General features: G+C 55.8%; 7 protein-coding genes across 7 annotated transcripts; 2 read left to right on the top strand and 5 right to left on the bottom strand.

The window, feature by feature from the left end:
- Positions 1–10: 10 nt before the first annotated feature.
- Positions 11–593, bottom strand: BO95DRAFT_518740 (uncharacterized protein; the record flags this gene model as incomplete). The annotated part of the gene is made up of 1 exon (XM_025591985.1): positions 11–593. The coding sequence occupies one exon, from the start codon at positions 591–593 to the stop codon at positions 57–59; it is 537 nt and encodes a 178-aa protein (XP_025436891.1). The 3' UTR covers positions 11–56.
- Positions 594–1,786: 1,193 nt separating this feature from the next.
- On the top strand, positions 1,787–2,867 carry BO95DRAFT_468809 (U1A/U2B'/SNF family RNA-binding protein; the record flags this gene model as incomplete). Its single annotated transcript, XM_025589388.1, has 4 exons — positions 1,787–1,830; positions 1,951–1,957; positions 2,026–2,332; positions 2,458–2,867. The coding sequence occupies 4 exons, from the start codon at positions 1,787–1,789 to the stop codon at positions 2,865–2,867; spliced, it is 768 nt and encodes a 255-aa protein (XP_025436892.1).
- Positions 2,868–2,965: 98 nt separating this feature from the next.
- BO95DRAFT_447908 (H(+)-transporting V1 sector ATPase subunit D) lies at positions 2,966–4,394 on the bottom strand. The gene is made up of 6 exons (XM_025587728.1): positions 4,281–4,394; positions 3,733–4,202; positions 3,619–3,667; positions 3,550–3,559; positions 3,449–3,489; positions 2,966–3,391 (listed from the first exon to the last, which is right to left on the bottom strand). Exons 2-6 carry the CDS (start codon positions 4,093–4,095, stop codon positions 3,099–3,101), a joined length of 756 nt encoding a protein of 251 aa, XP_025436893.1. The 5' UTR covers positions 4,096–4,202; positions 4,281–4,394; the 3' UTR covers positions 2,966–3,098.
- Positions 4,395–4,747: 353 nt separating this feature from the next.
- BO95DRAFT_447909 (mRNA splicing protein SYF1) lies at positions 4,748–8,066 on the top strand. Its single transcript, XM_025587729.1, has 5 exons — positions 4,748–4,961; positions 5,023–5,139; positions 5,202–5,255; positions 5,308–7,319; positions 7,372–8,066. The coding sequence occupies exons 1-5, from the start codon at positions 4,920–4,922 to the stop codon at positions 7,667–7,669; spliced, it is 2,523 nt and encodes an 840-aa protein (XP_025436894.1). The 5' UTR covers positions 4,748–4,919; the 3' UTR covers positions 7,670–8,066.
- Positions 8,067–8,778: 712 nt separating this feature from the next.
- BO95DRAFT_447910 (tubulin-specific chaperone D) lies at positions 8,779–13,152 on the bottom strand. The gene is made up of 6 exons (XM_025587730.1): positions 12,910–13,152; positions 10,220–12,812; positions 9,856–10,132; positions 9,449–9,790; positions 9,158–9,368; positions 8,779–8,994 (listed from the first exon to the last, which is right to left on the bottom strand). The coding sequence occupies exons 1-6, from the start codon at positions 13,078–13,080 to the stop codon at positions 8,866–8,868; spliced, it is 3,723 nt and encodes a 1,240-aa protein (XP_025436895.1). The 5' UTR covers positions 13,081–13,152; the 3' UTR covers positions 8,779–8,865.
- A 372-nt stretch (positions 13,153–13,524) lies between these two features.
- Positions 13,525–14,717, bottom strand: BO95DRAFT_447912 (uncharacterized protein). Its single transcript, XM_025587731.1, has 2 exons — positions 14,409–14,717; positions 13,525–14,353 (listed from the first exon to the last, which is right to left on the bottom strand). Exons 1-2 carry the CDS (start codon positions 14,683–14,685, stop codon positions 13,689–13,691), a joined length of 942 nt encoding a protein of 313 aa, XP_025436896.1. The 5' UTR covers positions 14,686–14,717; the 3' UTR covers positions 13,525–13,688.
- A 1,585-nt stretch (positions 14,718–16,302) lies between these two features.
- On the bottom strand, positions 16,303–19,140 carry pkcA (protein kinase c). The gene is made up of 5 exons (XM_025580855.1): positions 18,713–19,140; positions 18,240–18,650; positions 17,618–18,176; positions 17,361–17,562; positions 16,303–17,305 (listed from the first exon to the last, which is right to left on the bottom strand). Exons 1-5 carry the CDS (start codon positions 18,978–18,980, stop codon positions 16,691–16,693), a joined length of 2,055 nt encoding a protein of 684 aa, XP_025436897.1. The 5' UTR covers positions 18,981–19,140; the 3' UTR covers positions 16,303–16,690.
- Between the last annotated feature and the right edge of the window lie 2,497 nt (positions 19,141–21,637).

Below are 21,637 nucleotides of genomic sequence, written 5' to 3' on the forward strand. Positions count from 1 at the left end.
GGGAGGAGAGGGTTACTGTTTGTTATGCTTTGCATTGGGTTGTGTTGATGATGTGTCTATATAACTATGTTGTCGCCACCGACATGCTTGGCTATTTCCCTTGCTGATCGCTCTAGGCCCGCCATGTCTGATACTTTGGGTCCTAGTTCGGTGGTCAGATGGTCTGGCAAGAGCGTTGGATGGAAGGGGGCCGGTTGGGGGAAGGTGGAAGACCGTGATTCCTCCCAGGAGATGGTGATGCGTCTTTTACGGCAAGGATGGATCTCCAGTTGCGGTGGTGCGGTGCTACTGTCAGGGCGAGGACCGCGCTCGCGCTGGCGTGCTGCATGCTGGAGGATCTGCGAGACCTGATGGATGGTCTCGCGGTATTGCTGCAGCTCTGTGGCAAAGAGACAGGTCTCCTCGGGTCGGTGAACCTCCACCTTGATCAAAGTCTCGTCAAGATACTCACAGCAGTAGTCGCGGGGATTGCATGAGCCGCGGGCGGGACTAATCTGGATAGCATTTGCAAGATATCGAGGAACTGGCTCAGTTCTACCTCCGGGATTGCTAGAATTTCCAAAGACATCGTACTTGGTACTTCGGAGATACATGGCTTCCTTTTCCTCTGACTACGCAGGGCCCCCAGCATCATTGGATCTCCAACTTATACTCTAGTTCCTCAATGTAGAGAGGTAAGATTCCATGCAACGTACCTAGATCAACAGTACCTTTGCCGAAGATTCCTCGAACCTATAAGTACGGCGTGGAATCTTATCCTTTGCTTCTGGTCAGGACTCTGCCTCATCAACGATCCTCGTGATTCTTCGGCTCAATTCTACCCTGCCCTTTGCTACCGTACCAATATACTTGGGAATCGATCCATCGCCGAAATGAAGCCTCAGACCATTCTTACTATCTTCTTCGCCTCCTGTGGCGTCATGGCTGCGCCGGCTGGGACTGCTGTCAACGAGATGAACTGCGGCCTGAGCGGCGATATGGCCTGCTCCGGCGTCGTCGAGTAGTTTTGCCCATGTCTGTGCTCGGTATGCCGTCTCTCAACTATAACCTCGCATCCATTGCTGACTCATGAAGAGGGGGACAGATCAGATAAAGAGCCTGAGTCTCCCATTTCCGACGGAAGATAGTACTAAGTCTGCAACTGGATGGCCAATCATAGTTCGTTGGTGGTAGACGGGTAGTTTCATGAGTCTTGGAGCGAGGGTATGCATGTATCTATCATGATTCTTCTGAGTCTCAGCGAAACGACAAGTCAAGCAGACGTTCTTTCTGGTTTCTCAAATGCTTTGAACTCTAGCTTCTGGTAGGACTCTAGCCGAACTGGAGCTTTCCACATTTAAATAAACACTTGTCAGACGGTAGGATGGAAGATATAGACAGACCTTTTGAGAAAGAGAAAGCCTGAGCTCCGTAGCTTCAGAGCATATCCTTGAAAGCGCATCGCCCAGCGACAGAACTTCCTCTCTGGTTATTGTTATCTGTATTGCTCGTATGAGTTGTAGTGGCAGTCGAGTTGAGGTATACTTAAGAAAACCCACCCGCGGATCTAGAATCAGATCACCTGACCTGACCGCCAGCTCCCGACCCGTCCACTAAAGCGGCACCGCTTCCTCTCGGACAGCCTTGCCGGCCGCTACGCAAGTTTACAGAACGGAAGCTCCATCATCTGCACCTCACCATCACCGCGCGCATTTCCTGTTATTCTCGACACCATAACCCCTCAATTTCTCCTCTACCACCTACACAACCAACACGAAAGGCACCCCAGGTGCACCGGCAACACAAAATGGCCGCTGTCGCAGCACCCACAACCACACCCCCCAACTGCACGTAAGTTTATCTCCGCCTAACCACACCCGCAGATTTACACGCTCCTCATGATACCCTACCTACCCTTTCCCCCTCTACCCCCCAACCCAACAGGAGTTTCAAAGCTAACGCAACCCACAGAGTCTACGTACGCCCAACCCACCCCCACCCCCAACCCCAAACCCCCTCAACCCCCCCACTAACACCGCGAAAAAGGTCCGCAACCTCGAAGAACGCATCAAGATCGACCAACTGAAGGAATCCCTGGAAGAGATCTTCTCGGAATACGGCAATGTGATCGAGATCGTGGCCAAGACCAACCTGAAGGCCAAGGGCCAGGCGTTCGTGGTCTTCGACTCGGTCGAGGCGGCCGGCCGCGCCATCGACGAGATCAACGGCTTCGAGCTATTCGACAAGCCCATGGTGCTGGACTACGCGCGCACGCGCAGCGACGCGACCGTACTGCGCGAGGGCGGCGAGGAGGAGCTCGAGGCGCATAAGCGGCGGCGCGGGGCGGAGAAAGGTTTGTTTTTTTCTTTCTTTCTTGGGGGGTGGGGGTGGGTGCTATCGGGGTTTTACTTGGGGGCGTTAAAGCCGAGGGCTACTGCTTGGGGACCGATGGGATGCTAATATTGTGGTGTTTGGCAGAGCGCAAACAAGCGCACGAGGCTCTCGAAGCGCAAAAGAAACTCAAACGTCCCCCCGGCGCGGTGGTGGCGCCCAACGACCCCTCCGGCCGCCCGGCCAAGGCGGCCAAGGGCGCCGGCCTCAAGCCCACGAGCGGCGCCGCCGCGACCGTCATCCCGGACGAGTACCTGCCGCCCAACAAGATTTTGTTCCTGCGGGACCTGCCGGACACCGCCGACCAGGACAGCCTCACCGCGGTGTTTGCGCGGTTCGAGGGGTTCCAGGAGGTGCGGCTGGTGCCCGGCCGCAAGGGGATCGCCTTCGTCGAGTACGAGAACGAGTCCGGCGCCATTAGTGCCAAGGAGGCGACGTCGGGGATGCCGATGGGCGAGACCGGGAAGCCCATCCGGGTCACGTACCAGAGACAATGAGTGGGTGGTTGTTGGTGGTTTCATGTCTGTTGGCGTTTTGCGGGGGGTTCATGGGTTTTTGTCTTGCATCATCATCATCATCATCATCTGCTTATGCCAATGCTCATCTTTGCTTCCATTGGGGATATGACTAAAAGAAACAAATTCTCAAGTGAAGACAATAACTGCTACATGCTCGGAAGTATACTAGGTACATAACAGGGGCAAAGAGGGGGCATCGCTGCGCTAGACTTAGAAAATCACGTCGGCATCTTCCTGCTCGCCGAGCACGTCCGGTGCCTCGGGGGCTTCTTCTTCTTCTGCGGCCGCTTTCTCTTCTTCTACCTCCTCGGCGGGCGGTTCCTCTCCGTTGGCTGCAGCGGCGGCGGCGGCAGCGGCGGCAGCCTCCGCCTTGGCCTTGGCCTTCTCCCGCGCAGCCAGGATCTCGGCGTCTGCGGCAGCGGTGTCTCGCTGTTTCTTGCCGGAGACCTTCTTGAGACGGTAGAACTCCTCTCTGTCGAGTTCGTCGAGTTCGGAATTGATATCTGGGAATATTTAGTTGTTTGCCTTCATCCAGAGAAGAGCCAAAGGTGGTGACTGACATTTGATCGTGTTCTCCGTGCGGGGGATAATAACGTGCTCACTGCAGCTATGATTAGCATCCTTTGCCGCGGCTATTCAGCACAGCATAATAAGATCTTACATAGCATTCACTAGCAGTCGATAATCTCAGCATTAGCATGAACCCCCTCCTCTTTTCTGGGAAACATACCTCTGCGATTAACCACCTTAATCACCTCATCCAGAATCACAAACGCAGTCTATGACACCAGCCAACCACACATCAGCAACTCTATGCCTAAAGCCTCAACCCAGAAAAACATACCTGTAAACTCGCCAACTCCACCAGCGTCTCCACGGCCCGCGCGTACGTCTCCCGACACCGCTGGACCTGCTGCCCACCTTTACCCAACCCCGTCAGCCCGAAGTCGTTGATCGAGTCCTCGGTGTAGCTCTCGAAGTGCGGCAGCAGCACGCCGGACACGTTCTCCTGCTTGGCGCGCACGCGGAACCGCGCCTGCTTGGCCGACTCCTGCACCTGGTAGCCGATGTCACCGCCCACGGCGTAGCTCACCTCCGCCAGCGAGAAGGCGGCGATCTGCATCACGCGGCCCATCTTCTGCTTGGCTTCGTCGATGCGGCGGGTGATCTCTGAGGCGTTCGTTAGTGGGGGAAGGGAGTTTCGCATCAAACTTGAGGCGGAAGTGCGCGCGGATATATTGGGAGCTCTTTAGGTAAGAGGGGTTGGAAAGGGGAATTCCCCGGGGGACGGGGGCAACCATACCGCGGAAACGTCTGTGGACACAAGTATATACAAAGTCAGTTTCTGTCAAAGGGGTCTCCAGATCATAAAAAAACAGCAGGAGATCTCACTTGGTAAGAGCTTCGGATTTGCGCTTCAGTAAACTGTGACCGGTCTCGGCGCCCTTCAACTTCCCCTTCATCAACCCGAGGGACTGGCGAGTCGGGAAGACTGCCTCACGGCCCTATGCAAAAGCAACATAAGTGACCAAGCTTGATAGTAAGACTGAAATAAAGAGATCGCATACCACCGCACCCGACATGATTGAGAGCACTGAGGGAAGAAATAAAAAAAAAGACAAGGGCCAGGCCACGGATAGCGTCGAAAAGGAAGGAGGAGGAATGAACCGATAGGGACGGAGAGCGGCTCAAGCCATGACGATTAACTCAACTGATAAGTCAAGTCAATCCGCAGCAACAAATGTCCCAAAGCTCGGACCAACCCGTGCCCGCCGGGGCGCATGACACCAGGTCACGTGCTCTGCCTGCGACCTCCATCGCCCGCAAGCTTGGAAACCGCATATCCCCAAACCCCTCCTCTCCCTTCCAGCAGCGACGAGGGCTTCTTTTTTTTTTGATTATCTGCATATGCGACACTCACCTCGCCGGGTGCTACTGCGTTGATTTCCGTGTGAGTCGGTCCCGCTCAGTTTGAGTGGCGCAATGCCAGGGACAATCCTGCCCCCGAGATCCCACCGGCAACACGCACAGATGGACCGTTCCTCGGCCTCCGGGCCGGACTTCTACCTGATTGTAAGTGAAAAGTCGAGGGGAGAGAACTGCAGAAAGAGCTGAAACTGATTTTTGCGTCAAGGCCGATCAGGATACCGTGTACGAGCAGGATCTTCTGCGCAATCCCGGCAGCGTCAAGCCATGGCTCGCTTATATCGAGTACAAGCAACAGAATGGAACGCTGTATGAGCAGGCGTTTGTATGTATTCTCAGAATCGGGCATCAAGTGTCATTTGGGACAGGAACTGATGATGGTCGCAGGTTATGGAACGCGCTTGCAGACAACTGCCGAGATCGTACAAGTTGTGGAAACTGGTATGGATTCTTTTTTTAATCGATGATCAACGCTGAACTGACACCCCCCAAGTATCTCGAGTTCCGGACGAACCACCTCCGAGGCCGCAATGCGACAGTCTACAAGGCCGAATACCAGAAGGTGAACGCGCTCTTCGAGCGGGCCCTCATCCTGCTCAACAAGATGCCGCGCATCTGGGAGCTATATCTCTCGTTCCTTCTGCAGCAGCCACTGGTGACGCAGACGCGCCGCACCTTCGACCGCGCCCTCCGCGCCCTCCCCATCACCCAACACAACCGCATCTGGCGGATCTACAAGACGTTCGCGCGGTCCGCGTCGGGCCTCACGGCCGTGAAGATCTGGGCGCGCTACATGCAGATCCATCCGGAGAACGCCGAAGAGTACATCGCCCTGCTGGTCGACATGGGCCACTACACCGAGGCCGTCAAGAAGTACATGCAGATTCTCGATGACTCGCGCTTCCAGTCCAAGGAAGGGAAGAGCAACTTCCAGCTGTGGACCGAGATGGTGGACCTGCTGGTCTCCAAGGCGAAACAGATCGAGACCGGCCCTCGGGTCGGGATCGATGTGGACGCCATCCTGCGCAGCGGAATCGACCGCTTTGCGGATCAGAGAGGTAAGCTGTGGGCGGGCCTGGCGACCTACTGGATCACACGCGGCAATTTCGAAAAGGCGAGAGACGTCTTCGAGGAGGGTATCACCACCGTCATGACGGTCCGCGACTTCACTCTGGTCTTCGATGCGTACGTCGAGTTCGAGGAGTCCATCATCGGGAGTCTGATGGAGTCGGCGGCGGCGCGCACGGATAACGGCCAGAGCGACGAGGAGGCCGATTTCGACCTCGATCTGCGCATGCTGCGGTTTGAACAGCTGATGGATCGACGACCATTCCTCGTCAACGATGTGCTTCTGCGACAGAACCCCAACAACGTCATCGAATGGGAGAAACGCGTCGCGCTTTGGGGCGACAACAAGCACGAAATCGTGCAGACCTACACCGCAGCGATTGCCGCGATCAACCCGAAGAAGGCCCACGGGAAGTTCTCGGAGCTCTGGGTCAACTACGCCAAGTTCTACGAAAACGGCGGCGATCTGGATACCGCACGGGTTATCATGGAGAAGGCCGTCAAGGTTCCGTTCAAGTCCGTGGCGGAGCTGGCCGAGACGTGGTGCGAATGGGCGGAGATGGAGCTTCGGAGTGAGAACTTCGACAAGGCGGTCGAGATCATGGCCAAGGCAACCCAGGCGCCCAAGCGCTCGACGGTGGACTATTTCGACGAGACGCTCTCGCCCCAACAACGGGTGCACAAGAGCTGGAAGCTGTGGAGTTTCTACGTCGATCTGGTGGAGAGTGTGTCCACGATCGAGGAGACGAAAGCGGTGTACGAGCGCATCTTCGAGCTCCGTATCGCCACGCCTCAGACGGTGGTCAACTACGCCAACCTGCTGGAGGAGCACAAATACTTCGAGGACTCGTTCAAGGTCTACGAGCGCGGCCTGGATCTGTTTAGCTACCCCGTCGCCTTCGAACTGTGGAATTTGTACCTGACCAAGGCGGTCGACCGCAAGATTGGCATCGAGCGACTGCGCGACCTCTTCGAGCAGGCCCTGGACGGCTGCCCGCCCAAGTTCGCCAAGCCGCTGTATCTGATGTACGGCAACCTGGAGGAGGAGCGCGGGTTGGCCCGCCACGCGATGCGGATCTATGAGCGGGCGACGCGCGCGGTGTCGGACGAGGACCGCTTCGAGATGTTCGAGTTCTACATCACCAAGTCGGCCTCCAACTTCGGCCTGACGTCCACGCGGCCCATCTACGAGCGCGCCATTGCCGCCCTGCCGGACCAAGAAGCCAAGGAGATGTGTCTCAAATTCGCGGAGATGGAGCGCCGCCTGGGCGAGATTGACCGGGCGCGCGCCATCTACGGGCATGCCTCGCAGTTCTGCGATCCGCGGACCAATGCCGGCTTCTGGCAGAAATGGGAGGCCTTCGAGGTGCAGCACGGCAACGAGGATACCTTCAAGGAGATGTTGCGGATCAAGCGCAGTGTCCAAGCCCAGTATAAGTATATTTCCTGCCCCTCTTCTTTTGGTGAATCATGTAGCTAACTGTACCAGCACCGACGTCAACTTCATCGCCTCCCAGGCCATCGCCCGCAGCCAACAACGCACGCAAGCCGGGGACAAGCCCCTCGAGAACGGCGACGGAGACGAAGACTCGGCCGCGGCGGCCGAACACGCCGACGCCATGGCCGCGCTGGAGAGACAGGCGCGGGCCCCCGTGGGCTTTGTGGCGGCCAGCACCGGACCGGAGGGAGGCAACCGGCCCGAGCAGCAACCTGTGGGTGCCGGTGGCGCTGTCGCGGCGCCCGTCAACCCGGACGCGATTGATTTGGATGATGAAATGGACGACTAGTGACCGCCTAGGTAGTGATGACATTTTTGCTTGCATATCAGCCAGTTGCATAGATGAACCAACTCCAAGCCTCCATCTTAGCGGTCTCCAACCTCTCCCGCCCCACCGCAAACTCCCGAATCCATTCTACAAATGTACAACACGCTTGACCTTGACCTACCTACCTACTACCTACTACCTACCTACTACCCACCAACCCACCCAAGAATCCATCGATCTCTTTTGTCCTCTACGCAGCTCATCTTTTCTATTTCATGCGCACCACCGCGCCCTGTATCCGAATATTCCGTACATCTTATCTTGCCTTACCTTATATCTCATCTGATCCTGAACTTGGTTGACATTGGAATATGGATATCTTCCAGGGCCGGGCTCAATACAACTCCCATTCCCTAGCCTACCAAACGTAAATCAGTTCTTCTATGTAGACAAACGGTGGGATATTTGCTTTCCCATCAGCCCAGCTATAGGGATTAGTTATAGGTTATAGGGATTGTGGTGTAGATAATACCGTGCTGTAACTTACATACCAGTGGGACTTTCATAAGGACCCATTCCAGTTAGGGCAGGAGTCGTTGTTCGAAGCTTGACGCTTGAAGCTTGACGCTTGGATTTGAAGTTGGAGGGTCCAGTAGTCAGCCCCGTCAGCGTGACTGTGACCAGGCTGCGTAGGGTAGTGTAGTGTTGTGTGTGGTTTATAATCAGTTTTCTGGGACTAGTCCGGAACTTCCTGCATTGAGGCTCTAAGTTGAGCTTATTCTCCCTTCTTCCTCCTCGAGCTCATCCAACGGAAGGATGATTCGAATCTTCGGCGATGGGACATGAGGATATTCCGGAATACAGCATCGTTCCTGAGTTACCACCCTTAATGTATGAGTACAACACCGCTCTTATCAGCCGCTCATTCTACCACATCCCCTAGCATAACCCTTGGCGTAACCACAACCATAACCATAACAGCAATCACTAGAATTACAATCCCGATAACTAACTATAACCACAACAAAGAGCATCCAGCAGCAACAAACCCACCAACTTACACTACTACCCTTACCTAAGACAAGAACAACAGCAACAGCAACAGCAGCAAAGTAGAATAGGGAAAAGTCCTCATATTAAACAACCCGCTGAAAGGGTGTAACCTCATCATCAACCAACACTTAATTTACACCTGGGACCCGGACGGATCTCAATATTCACAAAACAACCCCCCTCACCACCTCGACCACCCCCTTCAACTCGCGATTCGGCCGCGTCCAATCCTCCACCTTGACCACCTCCGCCCCGGTCTCCATGAACAGATATTCCGCCGTGAGGGAACGGACCTGCCCGAAACAGAAGAACAGAGTTAGCATGGTGCTTTTACTCAGATCACCCCCCAGTAGCCCAGTAGCCCCCAAGTCACAGGCCCTCCAGAGACCAGAAGCCATCCACCACATACCCCCCAATAATACCCCACCCAGTAAGAAACAGGAAGGAGAAACATACCCTCGGAAAAGGATGCAAAAGCAACCCCGTCATCTTCTTGCGAACATCCTTCTGCAGCACCGCCCCCGCAGCGGCAGGCACAACCCCAGAAACATCCCCAGCAACCCTCGACAGCGGCGCGTAGACTCTAACCGCGGCCTCCAGACGGGCCAGATTGGGGGATTTGAAGTGGGCTTTTTGGATGAGCACGAAGAGATCCTTCAGGACGTCCCTATTCCCCCCGAAAAGAAATCATCGGACAGAGTTAGCGTTTACCGAAACTTTCGAATGTCTTTAGTAAAGGGGACATACCTCAAGCCAACACCATCTACATCCCCCAAATCCCGAAACTCGAAACCATCAAGAATAAACCCCACAAACTCCATCACGGGGATCGCGTAGCGGTCGTCCTGCAGATTCGTCGCCAGAATTCTGCTGAGGTCGGTGAGGAGGGCGAGGAGGTATTCCTGTTGCTGCAGACAGTAACTCCTGACCAGCGCTGCCCGAGTAGCACGGATGAGTCCCTCGCTTCCTGCCACCGCGGAGGTCGCTAGACCCTGGAACAGGGGGATCCGCAGCCAGGGGATTTGCTGGAGACTCAGGAGTTGGAGGAAGTATTCCGCCGTCGAGACGTGGCTGAAATGGTCGTATTTGCTATCATCACCCCAAGTCAGAAACAAATCTATCATCTCCACACTCTACGGACAGAAGGGACGTACTTCAGCAGCGGGGGAAACTCCTCGGCCGTCTCCCAGAAACTCTGCAGACAAAGCCAGGCCGCGATGCGGACTTTGTCCAATTTCTCGGCCGCGAGGCGGCAGAGACAGCCTACAATATCCCGGAATCGATCTCGACTACTGCCAGAATTCTTGGGGAGGATGATCCCCGCGGCCTGGATGGCCTCGAGGCGGACCAGGGAGCCCACGTCGCCGCGGCGGTCGGTCGTGTAATCGTTCAAGAGTCTGACCAGGTGGTTCACCAGACTATCCGTGATGTCTATAGCAGTATCAAATTGTCAGCAGCTCACCCACAAACTCATATCCACACACTCGCCCACCCACACATTCGCATCCACAAACATACCAATATGCGGCAGAACACCGCTGGTCAGGCTCTTCACAGCCGAGACTCGCTTCTCGATCAGCTCTTCCTTCTCAGCACACCGGACCAAATTCTCAATCACCGACTCCCGCAGGGGACTGTCCGGCGGCAGCCGTCTGAACACCGCCCCCAACGCAGCGATCTGCCCGCGGCCGGTAGGCAGGTTCCAGGTGGTGCTGAGATGGGAGAACCACGCCTCCAGGATCCCCCTCTGCGTCTCCGACGACAGCAGAGGCCACAGCTCCGAGATGGCTTGCGAGGATGTCTCGATCGAGATATCCTCGCTCCGCGATATGCACAGCAGAAGCACCTCGCGAGCCTTGTCCAAGACAGTCGCAGACGGTGGTGGGGGCCGTGGCTCGGCTTCTGAGGACGACGCTCGCGAGAGCGAGTAGATCAGACACGCCGACGCTTCGGCAGTCAGCTCGGGCCGCCAGCTCTGCAGCGTCAGGTCATCCCTCGTCGGTCCAAGAGGCGAATCGAACACGCCCCAGACCCGATCCAACAGACCGGCGACGGCCACCGCTTCACTCCCTGTCTTCGTCTTCGCAAGCTGGTCGTAGAACGCATCAACCGTGGCGGCAATGGCCAGAAAACAACCGTGTCTCGTCTCCACTTCCCCGTGCGGAATCCCGTGGAGTCGCGCGAGCAACCGCTCCAGCACCTGCTGCATCGTCCGGTAGGAGCCCTGGGCGCTCAACCCTCCAATAGCCCGCGCCGCTTGCCGTCTCGACTCGGCGTCCGGCGAGCCGATTCCACGCCACTGCATCAAAGCCTCCACCAGCGGACTCCAGTAGTGGTGGCTCAGCGCGGCCGTGGCGCCCGCAATCTCATTCATCGCCCTCGAGCGTCGCGCGACCGCATGGTAGTCCACCACCTGGACCAGCGGGATGCCCTCCGCGATCGTGTTTGGATGACGGCCGATCAGCTCCTGCAAGGCCGCCGAGGCGCCCCGCCGGATATTGCCCGAGGGGTCCACGCAGGCCGCGCAGACCAACTCGATCGCCAGCATCTGCAAGGTGGTGGTGTTCTGCTCTCCCTGGGCACTGTGAGTACTGATGGTGGTTTGTGTCGTCAGAGCGAGGAGCTCCTGGGTGGTGTACTTCCGCGACAGCGCCCAGATGCCGAAGCACGCGGCGTCGCGGACGCCCGTGCCCACCGAGCTGCCCGTCGAGGATCGTTGCTCGAAGTCCAAGCCCGAGACGAGCGGCTGCAGCACGGCGGGCAGTTGGGTGGTGGGGGGCGCGCGGCGGAAGAGCAGGTGGCCCAGGGTGAGGACCAGGCCCTGCCATCGTTGGGCGTCCACGGCGCTCAGGTTGCGTTTGAGGCTGCTCATGCCGATGCGACGGGCCTCTAGGGGGGTCACGATGGCGCCGTCCGGCTTCTGGTACAGGATGTTCTCTTCCAGCGAGCCGGTGACCGCCTCGATGACCTCGGCCGCCATCTCCGGGTGCAGCTTGAGGGTGATGATACTCAGCGCCTTGCTGGCCGCAAAGCGAACGGGTGTGTCCTTATCCGCCAGCGAGACGAGGAAGTGATCGATGGAGTCCTCCAGGATACTCGAGACCTCATCCTCGGTCAGTGCACAGCTTGCCCGCTCGCCGGCTGCCAGCGCCATGACCGTCAGCGCGCGCAGGATCTTGATGACAATCTTCCTCGCCGACGCCGACGACCGAATGACCTGGGACACCTCCAAGGTGCCCTGCACGATGCGCAGCGTCTGCTGAAAGACGGGCATAATCAAGGGGGCAAAGTCCTCCACCTGGGCGGACGCGGCCAAGCGGGCCAGAAACGACAACAGGCCGATACACGTATAGACCGACGTAGGAGTAGTCGTAGAATCCGTGCTTCCACCAGCAGCAGCAGGCAGCAACACCCCAAAAGCCCACCTCACCAGCGCCCCCAAAAGCCCCAACGCCTGCATATCCCGCCTGAGAACCAACCGCGCCAACAACACCGTGGCAGCCTCGCGCTCCTTCCCAGCCACATGCACATACTCCAATGCCAGCGAAAGCAGCGCCCTGGCCAGCCTGGGTGTTTGCTCTGTCCCTGCCCCCTCCCCCTCTTTACTCACCATCAACCCACCCACACCCACCTGCTGGAGATTCCCAAACGGCACAACCAAATCCTCCGACGACAAAAACGCCAAGTCAAACGGCGCCAGCAACAAATGCGCCAACCAAATCAGCATAACATAGCGCTCCTCCCACACCATCCTCCGGGGCACATCCCACGGCCGCGCCTCATTCTGATCAGCAGCATCCGCATCCCAGGCAATGAACGCTCGCAGCAACGGATCCAGATACTTCGGCTCATTATTCAAGAACCGGCTGATGACTTTCACGCCCCGCACCTTGCAGAAGGTGTAGAGGAGGCGGCTGATCGCGCGGGGAAGCGGGTACGCGGAGTGTTGATGTACCGCAGTAGCACCGGCTCCGGCTCCGGCTCCGGCTCCGGCACCAGCGTACTCCTCACGGTACTTGAGCAGGTAGGCCAGGAAGGCGTCTACCAGGGGCGGGAGGAGGGATTGCAGGTGCGGGTCCAGGAGTTGGGGCCATTCTTGGAAGGGTTCCAGCTGTTTACTCGCATTAGCTGGGCTGGTCTATGAACTCACTTTCGGCCCGAGAAAGCCGATTTTATTGCTTTGGGGGAAAGCTGGAGATCCAACTCACCAACGCAACGAGTCTCTCCGTCTTGGCCGCCGGGGTCCAGCGGCGTGGGACTCGGCTGTTGTGCTTCGGGCCGGACTTCCACAGCAAGGAGGGTAGTTTGGCGGAGAACTCCTTGACGAGGTCGCCTGAGGCGCGCTGGAGCTTGACCTCGCGGTCTTCGGCCGCGTCCATGCTGGAAGCTCGATTTTTCTTGGCCTTTGGCTTTTCAGACGATGAGAGTACGGTTGTTGATTGAGAGTGATGGGTTACCAGTAGGTAGTTGGGGAGACCGGTGGGGGAATCGCTGGGGAGAGAGCCCGCTGCCGGTCATGTGACCTGTTCTGGATTGATGGCCCTTTCCACATGGATTCATTACTTTCTGCAACCGGGACTTGATGTTCATCTTTGATGGAATCTGAATAGAGCTTGGGTATTGTGTATCAGTAGGGTGGGATATCCTCGTGCTGGATTGCCAGTGGCTGATCGACACCGTTTGGATATATCCTGAGAAGCCCTACTAGTATGCGCCCTTACAACTCGGAGATCTTGGAGACGTACTTGAACCAGAATATCCGCTACACCCCAGCTAGTTACTTACACTTCTTAGTCAACAAAAACAAATAAGATAGAATATCCCTAAAGATACAGTCGAAATAACTATCAGACGACAACCCATCTCCCCTTCCAGATAAAGCACCAAACCAGGAATAAAACATGTAGAAGAATGAAACCCTCAGAACAACACCACTTGAGAGCGCAAACCACCCCTTAAACAGCACACCATAAGTATCAAACGCAAACTACAAATCCCGATCCGACGCCGGCTGCGCCGTATCGAAGAAAGTAAACCCGCCCAGCCCCTTCTCCGCCAACCCGATCATCGTCCGCCGCGTATGCATCACCGCAATCGCAATGGCCAGTGAGTTCCACACGTCCTGGCCCCGCTCCGACAGGTCAAACTGCGAGATGAACTTGCCATCGAAGCTGGCCTCGGCCTCCTGGGGATCCGTGCTGTGCGTCACGATCGCGACGATGGGACCGCAGATGATGAACCCCATGAGCAGCGGGAAGCTGCGCGGGGTCTCGATGGAGTCGTGGATTTGCTCCTGCGGCTCCGGCTCCGGCTCTGCGATCTGCATCGGATCCTGATCCTCCGTCTGCACCGGCGCCTCAGTCTGCGTCGGCCCCTGAGTCAGCCCGAGAGCCTTGTGGTACTTCGAGGTCAGATAGCGCAGGCGGCGGTTGAGGCGCCGCACGGCCTGGAGCGTCGTCTCGCCTTTCCTCTGCGCGTAGACCGCATACACGGGGATCGAGTCGTCAGTGGTGTGGAGATCGGCATCGAACAGCGCCCAGCGGAAGTACTGCTTGATGGCGGCCTTGATCACTTTCTCGGGTCGTTGGCCCAAGATGTCGCAGTCCCGGACGCGGCCCCCGACATTGAACAGGTTGGCTAGGGCTTTGGTGGCTGGGGACGGAATCAGCAACTCACAAGTCAACAGTCTAACGGCAGTAACACTTACCATACAGATTGGAGCTTCTGCGAACCTGAAAAAGAGGTCGGAAAGAAGGGGCCGAGGTCGGTGGATACAACGATTCCGGCAGCGTCGGGAAGTCGTGGCGCCAGAGCTGGGGCACGAGCGGCTCAAAGCCACGCATAGCGAGCCGGAAGAAAAGGTCCTGCTCTTCACTGTTGTACAGGCCTTCGGGCAGATTGATGGCCGTTGCCCAGCGCGCAGCTCGTTCAGACGAAAAGTCAAACACGATCCCCGTCTTCTCTTGGGGCTTGATGCGATACATCTCGAACTCATCAAGACTCTCGTCATTCTCGCTGTCCGAAGGCGAGTCAAACCTCTCATCCGCCGAGGGGGAATAGGTTCTTGTCCGCCTGCGCGATTTGCCGCGCGACTGGCGCCGAGATCGAGATGGTTTGGGCCGCTTGTCATCCACGGCAAAGTCCTCCAGACTACCTGAATTCACAGTTGGCGACTGCTCTTCATCCACAACAAAGCCCACCCGAGCAACTGGGCTCAAGTTAAGCGACGGCGTATTATCCATAGCAACATCAACATCAACCCCGTCACCACCTGGACTCAGCTCCGGCGACAAGGAACCCGGGGTACTTTGAGTTCGCAGCGGTGAACCCGCGCGAGAGCTATTCGTCGTCGGCGTACTCGGATTGCCTGCTGCCGCCGACTCGGCCAATGCATTGTGGCGGTAGTCGAATCTCAACTCCGGCGCTGGGGTATCTTGTAGAGAAGAGAGGATCGACTCGTGCGATACCTCCAGCTTGAGCCTCTTGATTGCAGGACTGATGGCGTCAGCGTCCAGCGGCCTCTTGCTGACGGTCGTCTGGATTGACAATGAAGTGGTGTCCTTCTCAGCAGGCGGAGTAGGATACGTGACCCCCTCATCCTGTTCCTCAATCTTGACGGGAATCTGCAATTCCAAGCTTTTCTTCCCCCGCCGGGGCCCGGAGATGGTCTCGTGCAGGTATTTCCCCAGATGTTCGGCTTCGATCTTCATCAGATTGGCGCCATACCGGTATTCCTCCTCTTCGTCTCGGTGGTCCTCCTTGGATGGATCGTAGTCCGGGTCTCTCTTCGCTTGCTTGGCCCTGGTGGATTTGGCCTGGACTCGTTTTCTGGCTCGAGCCATCTCGCTGAGTGCTGAGCAGAGGAAATTGTAGATGCGTCGGGTCGGGCTCGGGGTGGTGGCCTGAGTCTTATGAGTAGTAGAAGTAGCAGGTGTTACTGTCGGCGCTTCGGGGCTCACGTCTTTGTTGGTACCGTCAGTATTGGTGGCAAGATGGGGTGATCCTGACTGAATCCCCAGAGTAGAGGTCACACAGGCAACAGTCCTGTCGTCGTCTGCGTCGTTGGAAGCAATTTGCGGCGATCGTAGTTCGTCCGAAGTATGTCGGGAGTCATCTGGAGTCAGACGTGGACATGGAGGTGGCGGCGAGAAGGGCAATAAATTGCGGTGGATGTCAGAAGCCATCTTGTTCTTTGTGTGTTTGGCAGTCATCCATCGTCCGTTTATCCTCTTTTCTCTGTCCTTGTCCTTTGTCTGACTTGAGAAGGGTGAGTGGTGAAAGACAAAGGGAGGAGGAGAAGAAGAAGAAGAAGAAGAAGAAGAAGAAGGAAGAAGAGACAAATTACCAAGTATGGAGAGTAGGGGGAGGGAGGAAGGTGGTTGGATATGGCTCAGGATTAAACAAAGACTTGTTCCTGTTGAAAGTCAAAGTCAAATGAGAGATCACCACCCTATTTCTGGCTACAAGTGATACTTTCACTCCATCCTCGAGAAGGCATGGCCCGAACAAAGAGCATCCGGTGAAAGAGGCGGTTTGTACACGGCATGTTTCACCTCGAGGGAGATATGTCAAAATCCTCAACCGGCAGCGAGTAGGCACTACTTGAGCGACAGGAAGGTGAAGTAAGATTATACTTGTGTCAACCGGCGCAACACAGCTTCTATCCTCAATAAACCATTTTAACACAAGTGCAGCATCCTTCGAGTGACCGTGCCACAAAATATACCGCAATAATCATGAGAAGAGATAGTCCCTGGAGCAGAGTTATATTCCGAGCACGTCAATTACCCCCACAAAGAAACAGAAATTAGAAGACAACCAAAGGCCTTGGGTTGCGGAGACAAAATATAATGTCGTAGAATAAAACACCGTCGAAGCCATCAATCCATCTGCATTCACAAAAGCTATCACCACGCTTACACTGGCACTCAAAACACTTATGGGTATGTGAAAGACACCGGCGCAAACGGTGCCCAAAGACCGGCAACATCAAGAATCCGAGAAACACATCAGGCCAAAGTAGAGACAAGACAAACGCGCAATCAGCACAGGCGGTCGAGAGGTTACGCGGAGAATGTTTATGCGAAGTCGGCAGTGTAGGAGAAGCCGCGGAACTCTTCCTGCATAGCTTGAGAAAGGACTAAGAAGCGGTGTTAGCCTGCTGTGAAATAACCTTGCATACTGGATTGGTGCCTTACCGGACTGCACAGGCGTCAGGACAGGAGTCACACTTGTGAATTCCTGATCGAAGTTGCTGGTATCTGTCGGGCTGGTGATGGTGGGCATGAAGGGTGGTGGCACACGCTTGTGGTAGATATCATCCCAGTTGACGTTCCTGAAGAATGCATGGGACATGACTTCTTGGGCATCGGTAGGACCCGAGCCCAATCTCAGCTCGGGCTCACGAGTAAGCAGTTTCTGCAGGATAGAGACCGAGTCGCGGGGCATGTGGATGGGATACAGCGGCTCGTCGGCGAGAATGGCGTCATAGATTTCGTCCTCATCCTCACCACGGAAGGGGGATTGCTGAAGAAGCATCTGGTAGATAAGGACACCGAATGCCCACCAATCGACAGCACGTCCGTACTTCTTATCCAGGAGAATCTGATCCAAACTGTTAGACACAATCCAAGGAGAAGCACAGACAAGAATATCTTACCTCGGGTGCCATAAATTCGGGCGTACCACAGAAGGTGCTGGTTGTTGCACCATACCACATGTTTTCCTTGCAGAGACCGTAATCCGCAATCTTGATATGGCCATCCAGAGTCAAAAGAATGTTATCAAGCTTCAAGTCACGATAGATGACACCATTCTCGTGGAAATACTTCAGCGCGAGCAAAACCTCGGAAGCATAGAACCTACGCGCACGAAAATCAGCATCCTGGCTATGGTTAAATGACGAGAATCACTTACTGTGCTCGCTTGAGACCAAACTGGCCGCGCTGAATGTGGAGCATCAGATCACCACCACTGATATATTCCATAACGAAGTACACGCGCGTCTCGGTCTGGAAACAGGCGTGGAGGTTAAGGAGGAAGGGGTGACGCTCTTTGTTGGCGATCAAGAAGACCCGCTTTTCAGACTTGGTGCTTTCGACTTCATCATTCTCGATGATGAACTCCTTCTTCAGGACCTTGATCGCATAAAGCTTCTTTGTGCTCTTGGTCTCCGCCAGCATGACCTTACCAAAGTTACCCTTACCCAAAACCGCCAGGAAGTTGAAATGATCCAGTCCGATTCTGACCTTCGGTTGTTGCTGAGGCGCCTCAGGTGCTTGCTTTTGTGCCACTGCCATACTCTGTTGCGGTGGCGGCGGCTGCTGCTGCTGCTGCTGCTGAACGCCATACGGACCAGGGGCACCGACATTCTGCATCTGCTGATGTGGCACGCCTCCTCCTTCAAACATGGGATAAGCCGAAGGATCATAGCGAGCATGCTGGGGTGGCTGGGGCTGCACAGGGCGGCTTGGTTCTGTAGGTAAATTGAGTTAGTTGCCGCCTAGAAGTTGATCCTCACCCTGTGAAATGAACATACCTGGCATCGCCTGGGGAGGACGAGTATTTGCCGCAGCTGCGGCGGCATGGCTTGCGAGATCGGCCGAAGCCGAGGTTCTGGGAGATGTCTGAGATGCTTGAGGGGTAGTTGGAGACTGCGGAGGCTTATATGACATAGACGCAGCGCTCACGGCATCCCGAGCGGCGGGCCGTGCTGGCTCGTACTGCTCGACAGGCTTTGACGGGTAGGCCATGGATGTATGGTCCTGCGGAGTCTGAGGAGCGCGCAAGGTGCGGTCGCTCAGGCGGCTGGTAGAGCTGACCGATGGAGACTTATTATGAACCTTTGCCCGAATAAGAGTTTCCAAGATCTGGTTAGCTGCTTCCATGGACATGCCACAGAAGTCGGGCACGAGATGAGTACAGTGGGCGTGACTCGTGAGACCACACTCTGTAGTAAAGCATCGCATGTCAGTTCCTGCCAGACCTTCGGGCTTTAGAGGGTTCACCTACCTGTACAGCGTTTTGCGTTCTTGCGTCCGAAAGGCAGCAAGTATCCACAGTGGCAACACCAGTTGGCTGAAAGGTTGGAGAAACCCTCGAAACGGTGCGGAATCCGGTGGTTGATCTTCTCTTCGTCCGGGTCCGTCTCATAGTTGGCTTTGCTGATACACTTGGTGACGACCTTGGGATAGCACTTCTTATGGCAGGTGTACTTGCAGTCAGCACACTGCATGCCGGCGGCATATTTCAGGAAATCGCCGCAAAGCGCGCAGCGCATGATGTTGTAAAACTGCTGCGTGACGAACTTGTGGCCTTGCTTCTCGTGGACCTCCTCCTTCTTCTGCCGAACAGCACCTTGACGATTGAGACCAATATCGAACGGACGTCGGTCTTTCAGTTGCTTGGCTGTGCATGATGTCAGTCCAATAGCCAGTCGCGCAATAGAGCGATTTCGAACTCACCGAAACTCATGGACAGCTGGATACGCCCAACTGGTTCCAACGCAAACCAAGAATCAATGATGACCTGGCCAGCACCCGGTGCGCCGGCCGCACCACCCTGACCACCCGGCCCTGCAGGACCCCCGGGGCCACCTTGATGAGATGCACCCATTCCTCCTGCAGTATCGGGCCGTCCGGGCTGTCCTCCATGTCCCATCTTTTCCGCAGAAACCCATCCCGATGCATTGAATTCCGTTTCGATCTTTTTCCGACGCATCTCCTCGGCAATGTCCGAAATGCGCACCCACAGCATGCCGATCGGGGTAGGCCGATCTCCAGACTTATCATATACGGTGAGTTCAATTTCGTTGGCCTTGTCAATCTCCAGGTTGAAAGTTTCATCCTGCCATCTATCTGTGCGGGTCGGCTTCGTGCGCGCTTTAATGGTATCCTCCACTTTCAGAACCACAAAAGTCTCCGGGCCGCGCGAGAATCGGGAGCTGGTGGCATGATCTACATCTTGCACGGCATGGATGCGCATGGTTAGCAGACCTGTGAGCGGCTTACGCAGGTTTGGTGTGCTTAGGCTCTCATCTGGCAGAAACGAAGGGTTAGCTACGAAACAAGGGTGAAAGATGGCGTCGGTGATTATGCGACTGACCATCAGGGCTGTCTGCTGATTCGATGTCGACGTGAAGATCCTCATATCGCTTCAGGGCCTGCTTCAGCAACTGGATCTTCTGGTTACTCTCAATCCGCCGGCCTTCAGCATCGGCACGACTCTTGCGATCTCCCTCATCCTGATACAAGCGCACCATCTTCTCGATACCAGCCTTGTATTGCTTCTCTACACTCAGCTTGAACTCCAGCTGGGACAGCATGAGCTGGATCTTGGGACCCAGGTACTGAGTGTCATATTTGATCAAGTCTGCAGATGATCAAGTCAGCCTTGCTTCAAGTCGCACCCGGGATGTAGGTCTCGATCGCTTCCATCCCGGCGACCGGGAATGTGAAATGCCTACCGAGCTTTGTGTAATTGGGGCGAGCCTTGGGCACGGGAGCGAAAGGGCGAGGGTCTGCGTATGGGGCACCTGACGGCATGGACCCTGATCCTCCCTGCGGATATTGACCGGCCCCTTCGCCATACTCATTGCCGTAATCCTTCTGCGGTGGCACAGGTGCACCGTCACCCGAGGGGATGCGTCGATCGGTCGGGGATGCCTGGCCTCGTTCTTGGCGCAACTGCAATTCCCGCATCTTCTCCTCGAGGTAAGCAATATTCTTCTGCCCATCGCGAATGTTGGCGTCGACCCTTTGCTGCACGAGAGGATTGTCGGTCGACTGTCGCATGTTCGAAGCGGCGGCGATGAGGGCCTTCTCCCGCTCAATCTTGCGGTAGACCGAGGCGATGAGCTCGTCCCCGTCCATGGTGAAGGTAGAAGTAGCCGGGGAGAACTATTGGGAGGTCGACAAGAAACCCGTGAGAAGGATGGTTATGAACGGGTCCTGCTGCGATTAGAAGGCAGCCAGGAGAGATGAGGAGGGGGAGGGGAGAGGGGGAGGGGCGGGGAGCAGGAGGAGGAGGAAGGAGAGGGGGGGGGGAGGGAGATGGGGAATTCAAAAAGTGATAGTGAGAGAGAAGGGAAGGGAAAGAGATGACGGGAGTGAAGGAGGGAGGCGGAGAGGGGAAAGGGAAGGAAGGAGGAAAGTGGGGGGAGGGAGGGAGGGAGAAGACGGAGGGACGAGGGATGGAAGACAGAAAGAAGGAAGGGAAAGAAAATCGACAACAATAACAAGAGTTGGCGATCGCGGGGCTCTTACTTTTGTTGACAGTTGCAATTTGCAGGGGGGAAGGAAGAGAAGAAGGAGGGGAGGGATGAAAAAGAGCACAGAAATGCAAAGGACTTAATTAAGAAAAACCAGGGAAGGTAGAAGACACAAACAAGCACAAGATGAGATAGATATCATACGGAGAAGTTAGTCGTAGCAGATGTACTCGAGTAGCATGAATGATGGTGGATGAGATGGAATGTCAGTCAATTCATGGACGCAAGCCAGTCCAGTCCAGTCCAGTCCAGGTCAGCTCATTGATTGAGTAGGGAGTCTGGCAAAACCGTCGTCAGTCAGTCAAGGCCGTCAATCAATCCATCAATCATCAATCAATCCATGCAGTCAATCGGGAAACGGACCACGGGTTGGATGAGACAAGAATGGACGGACTAGTACGGAGTAGTCCAGAGAGTCCAGAGAGTCCAGAGAAAGACGGCCTCCCCGTGCTGATGATTAACTCACTTGCTCCTCGTGTCTCTCGCTCTCTTGCTTTTTCCGACCCAACGAGTTACTGATTGTGTAAACCGTATACCTTAGCTACAACTACCAATTTCGTAGTACTGATAGGCAGCATGTCACATCTTCATTTCAAATTTCAAGATCCCATGTATGATCAGGACTGAAAGGGTCATTTGAATACCAAGTCGTGCATTAAAGGTATGGG

Source organism: Aspergillus brunneoviolaceus, assembly GCF_003184695.1.
Source record: "Aspergillus brunneoviolaceus CBS 621.78 unplaced genomic scaffold BO95scaffold_102, whole genome shotgun sequence".
NCBI classification, from domain to species: domain Eukaryota; kingdom Fungi; phylum Ascomycota; class Eurotiomycetes; order Eurotiales; family Aspergillaceae; genus Aspergillus; species Aspergillus brunneoviolaceus.

Excerpts from the sequence above, each read along its gene's own strand:
- BO95DRAFT_447908 (XM_025587728.1), bottom strand. The coding sequence starts at position 4,095 with ATGCGAAACTCCCTTCCCCCACTAACGAACGCCTCAGAGATCACCCGC. Across the intron at positions 3,668-3,732 it reads TGGAGTTGGCGAGTTTACAG|ACTGCGTTTGTGATTCTGGA; the intron begins GTATGTTTTTCT and ends CTGGTGTCATAG. Across the intron at positions 3,392-3,448 it reads CACGGAGAACACGATCAAAT|ATATCAATTCCGAACTCGAC; the intron begins GTCAGTCACCAC and ends AAATATTCCCAG.
- BO95DRAFT_447909 (XM_025587729.1), top strand. The coding sequence starts at position 4,920 with ATGGACCGTTCCTCGGCCTCCGGGCCGGACTTCTACCTGATT. Across the intron at positions 4,962-5,022 it reads GGCCGGACTTCTACCTGATT|GCCGATCAGGATACCGTGTA; the intron begins GTAAGTGAAAAG and ends TTTTGCGTCAAG. Across the intron at positions 7,320-7,371 it reads AGTGTCCAAGCCCAGTATAA|CACCGACGTCAACTTCATCG; the intron begins GTATATTTCCTG and ends TAACTGTACCAG.
- BO95DRAFT_447910 (XM_025587730.1), bottom strand. The coding sequence starts at position 13,080 with ATGGACGCGGCCGAAGACCGCGAGGTCAAGCTCCAGCGCGCCTCAGGC. Across the intron at positions 12,813-12,909 it reads CGGAGAGACTCGTTGCGTTG|CTGGAACCCTTCCAAGAATG; the intron begins GTGAGTTGGATC and ends GCGAGTAAACAG. Across the intron at positions 10,133-10,219 it reads CGGTGTTCTGCCGCATATTG|ACATCACGGATAGTCTGGTG; the intron begins GTATGTTTGTGG and ends ATACTGCTATAG.
- BO95DRAFT_447912 (XM_025587731.1), bottom strand. The coding sequence starts at position 14,685 with ATGTATCGCATCAAGCCCCAAGAGAAGACGGGGATCGTGTTTGACTTT. Across the intron at positions 14,354-14,408 it reads CAGAAGCTCCAATCTGTATG|CCACCAAAGCCCTAGCCAAC; the intron begins GTAAGTGTTACT and ends TTCCGTCCCCAG.
- pkcA (XM_025580855.1), bottom strand. The coding sequence starts at position 18,980 with ATGCGCTGCGCGCTTTGCGGCGATTTCCTGAAATATGCCGCCGGCATG. Across the intron at positions 18,177-18,239 it reads TCCTCCCCAGGCGATGCCAG|AACCAAGCCGCCCTGTGCAG; the intron begins GTATGTTCATTT and ends ATTTACCTACAG. Across the intron at positions 17,563-17,617 it reads TTTGGTCTCAAGCGAGCACA|GTTCTATGCTTCCGAGGTTT; the intron begins GTAAGTGATTCT and ends TCGTGCGCGTAG.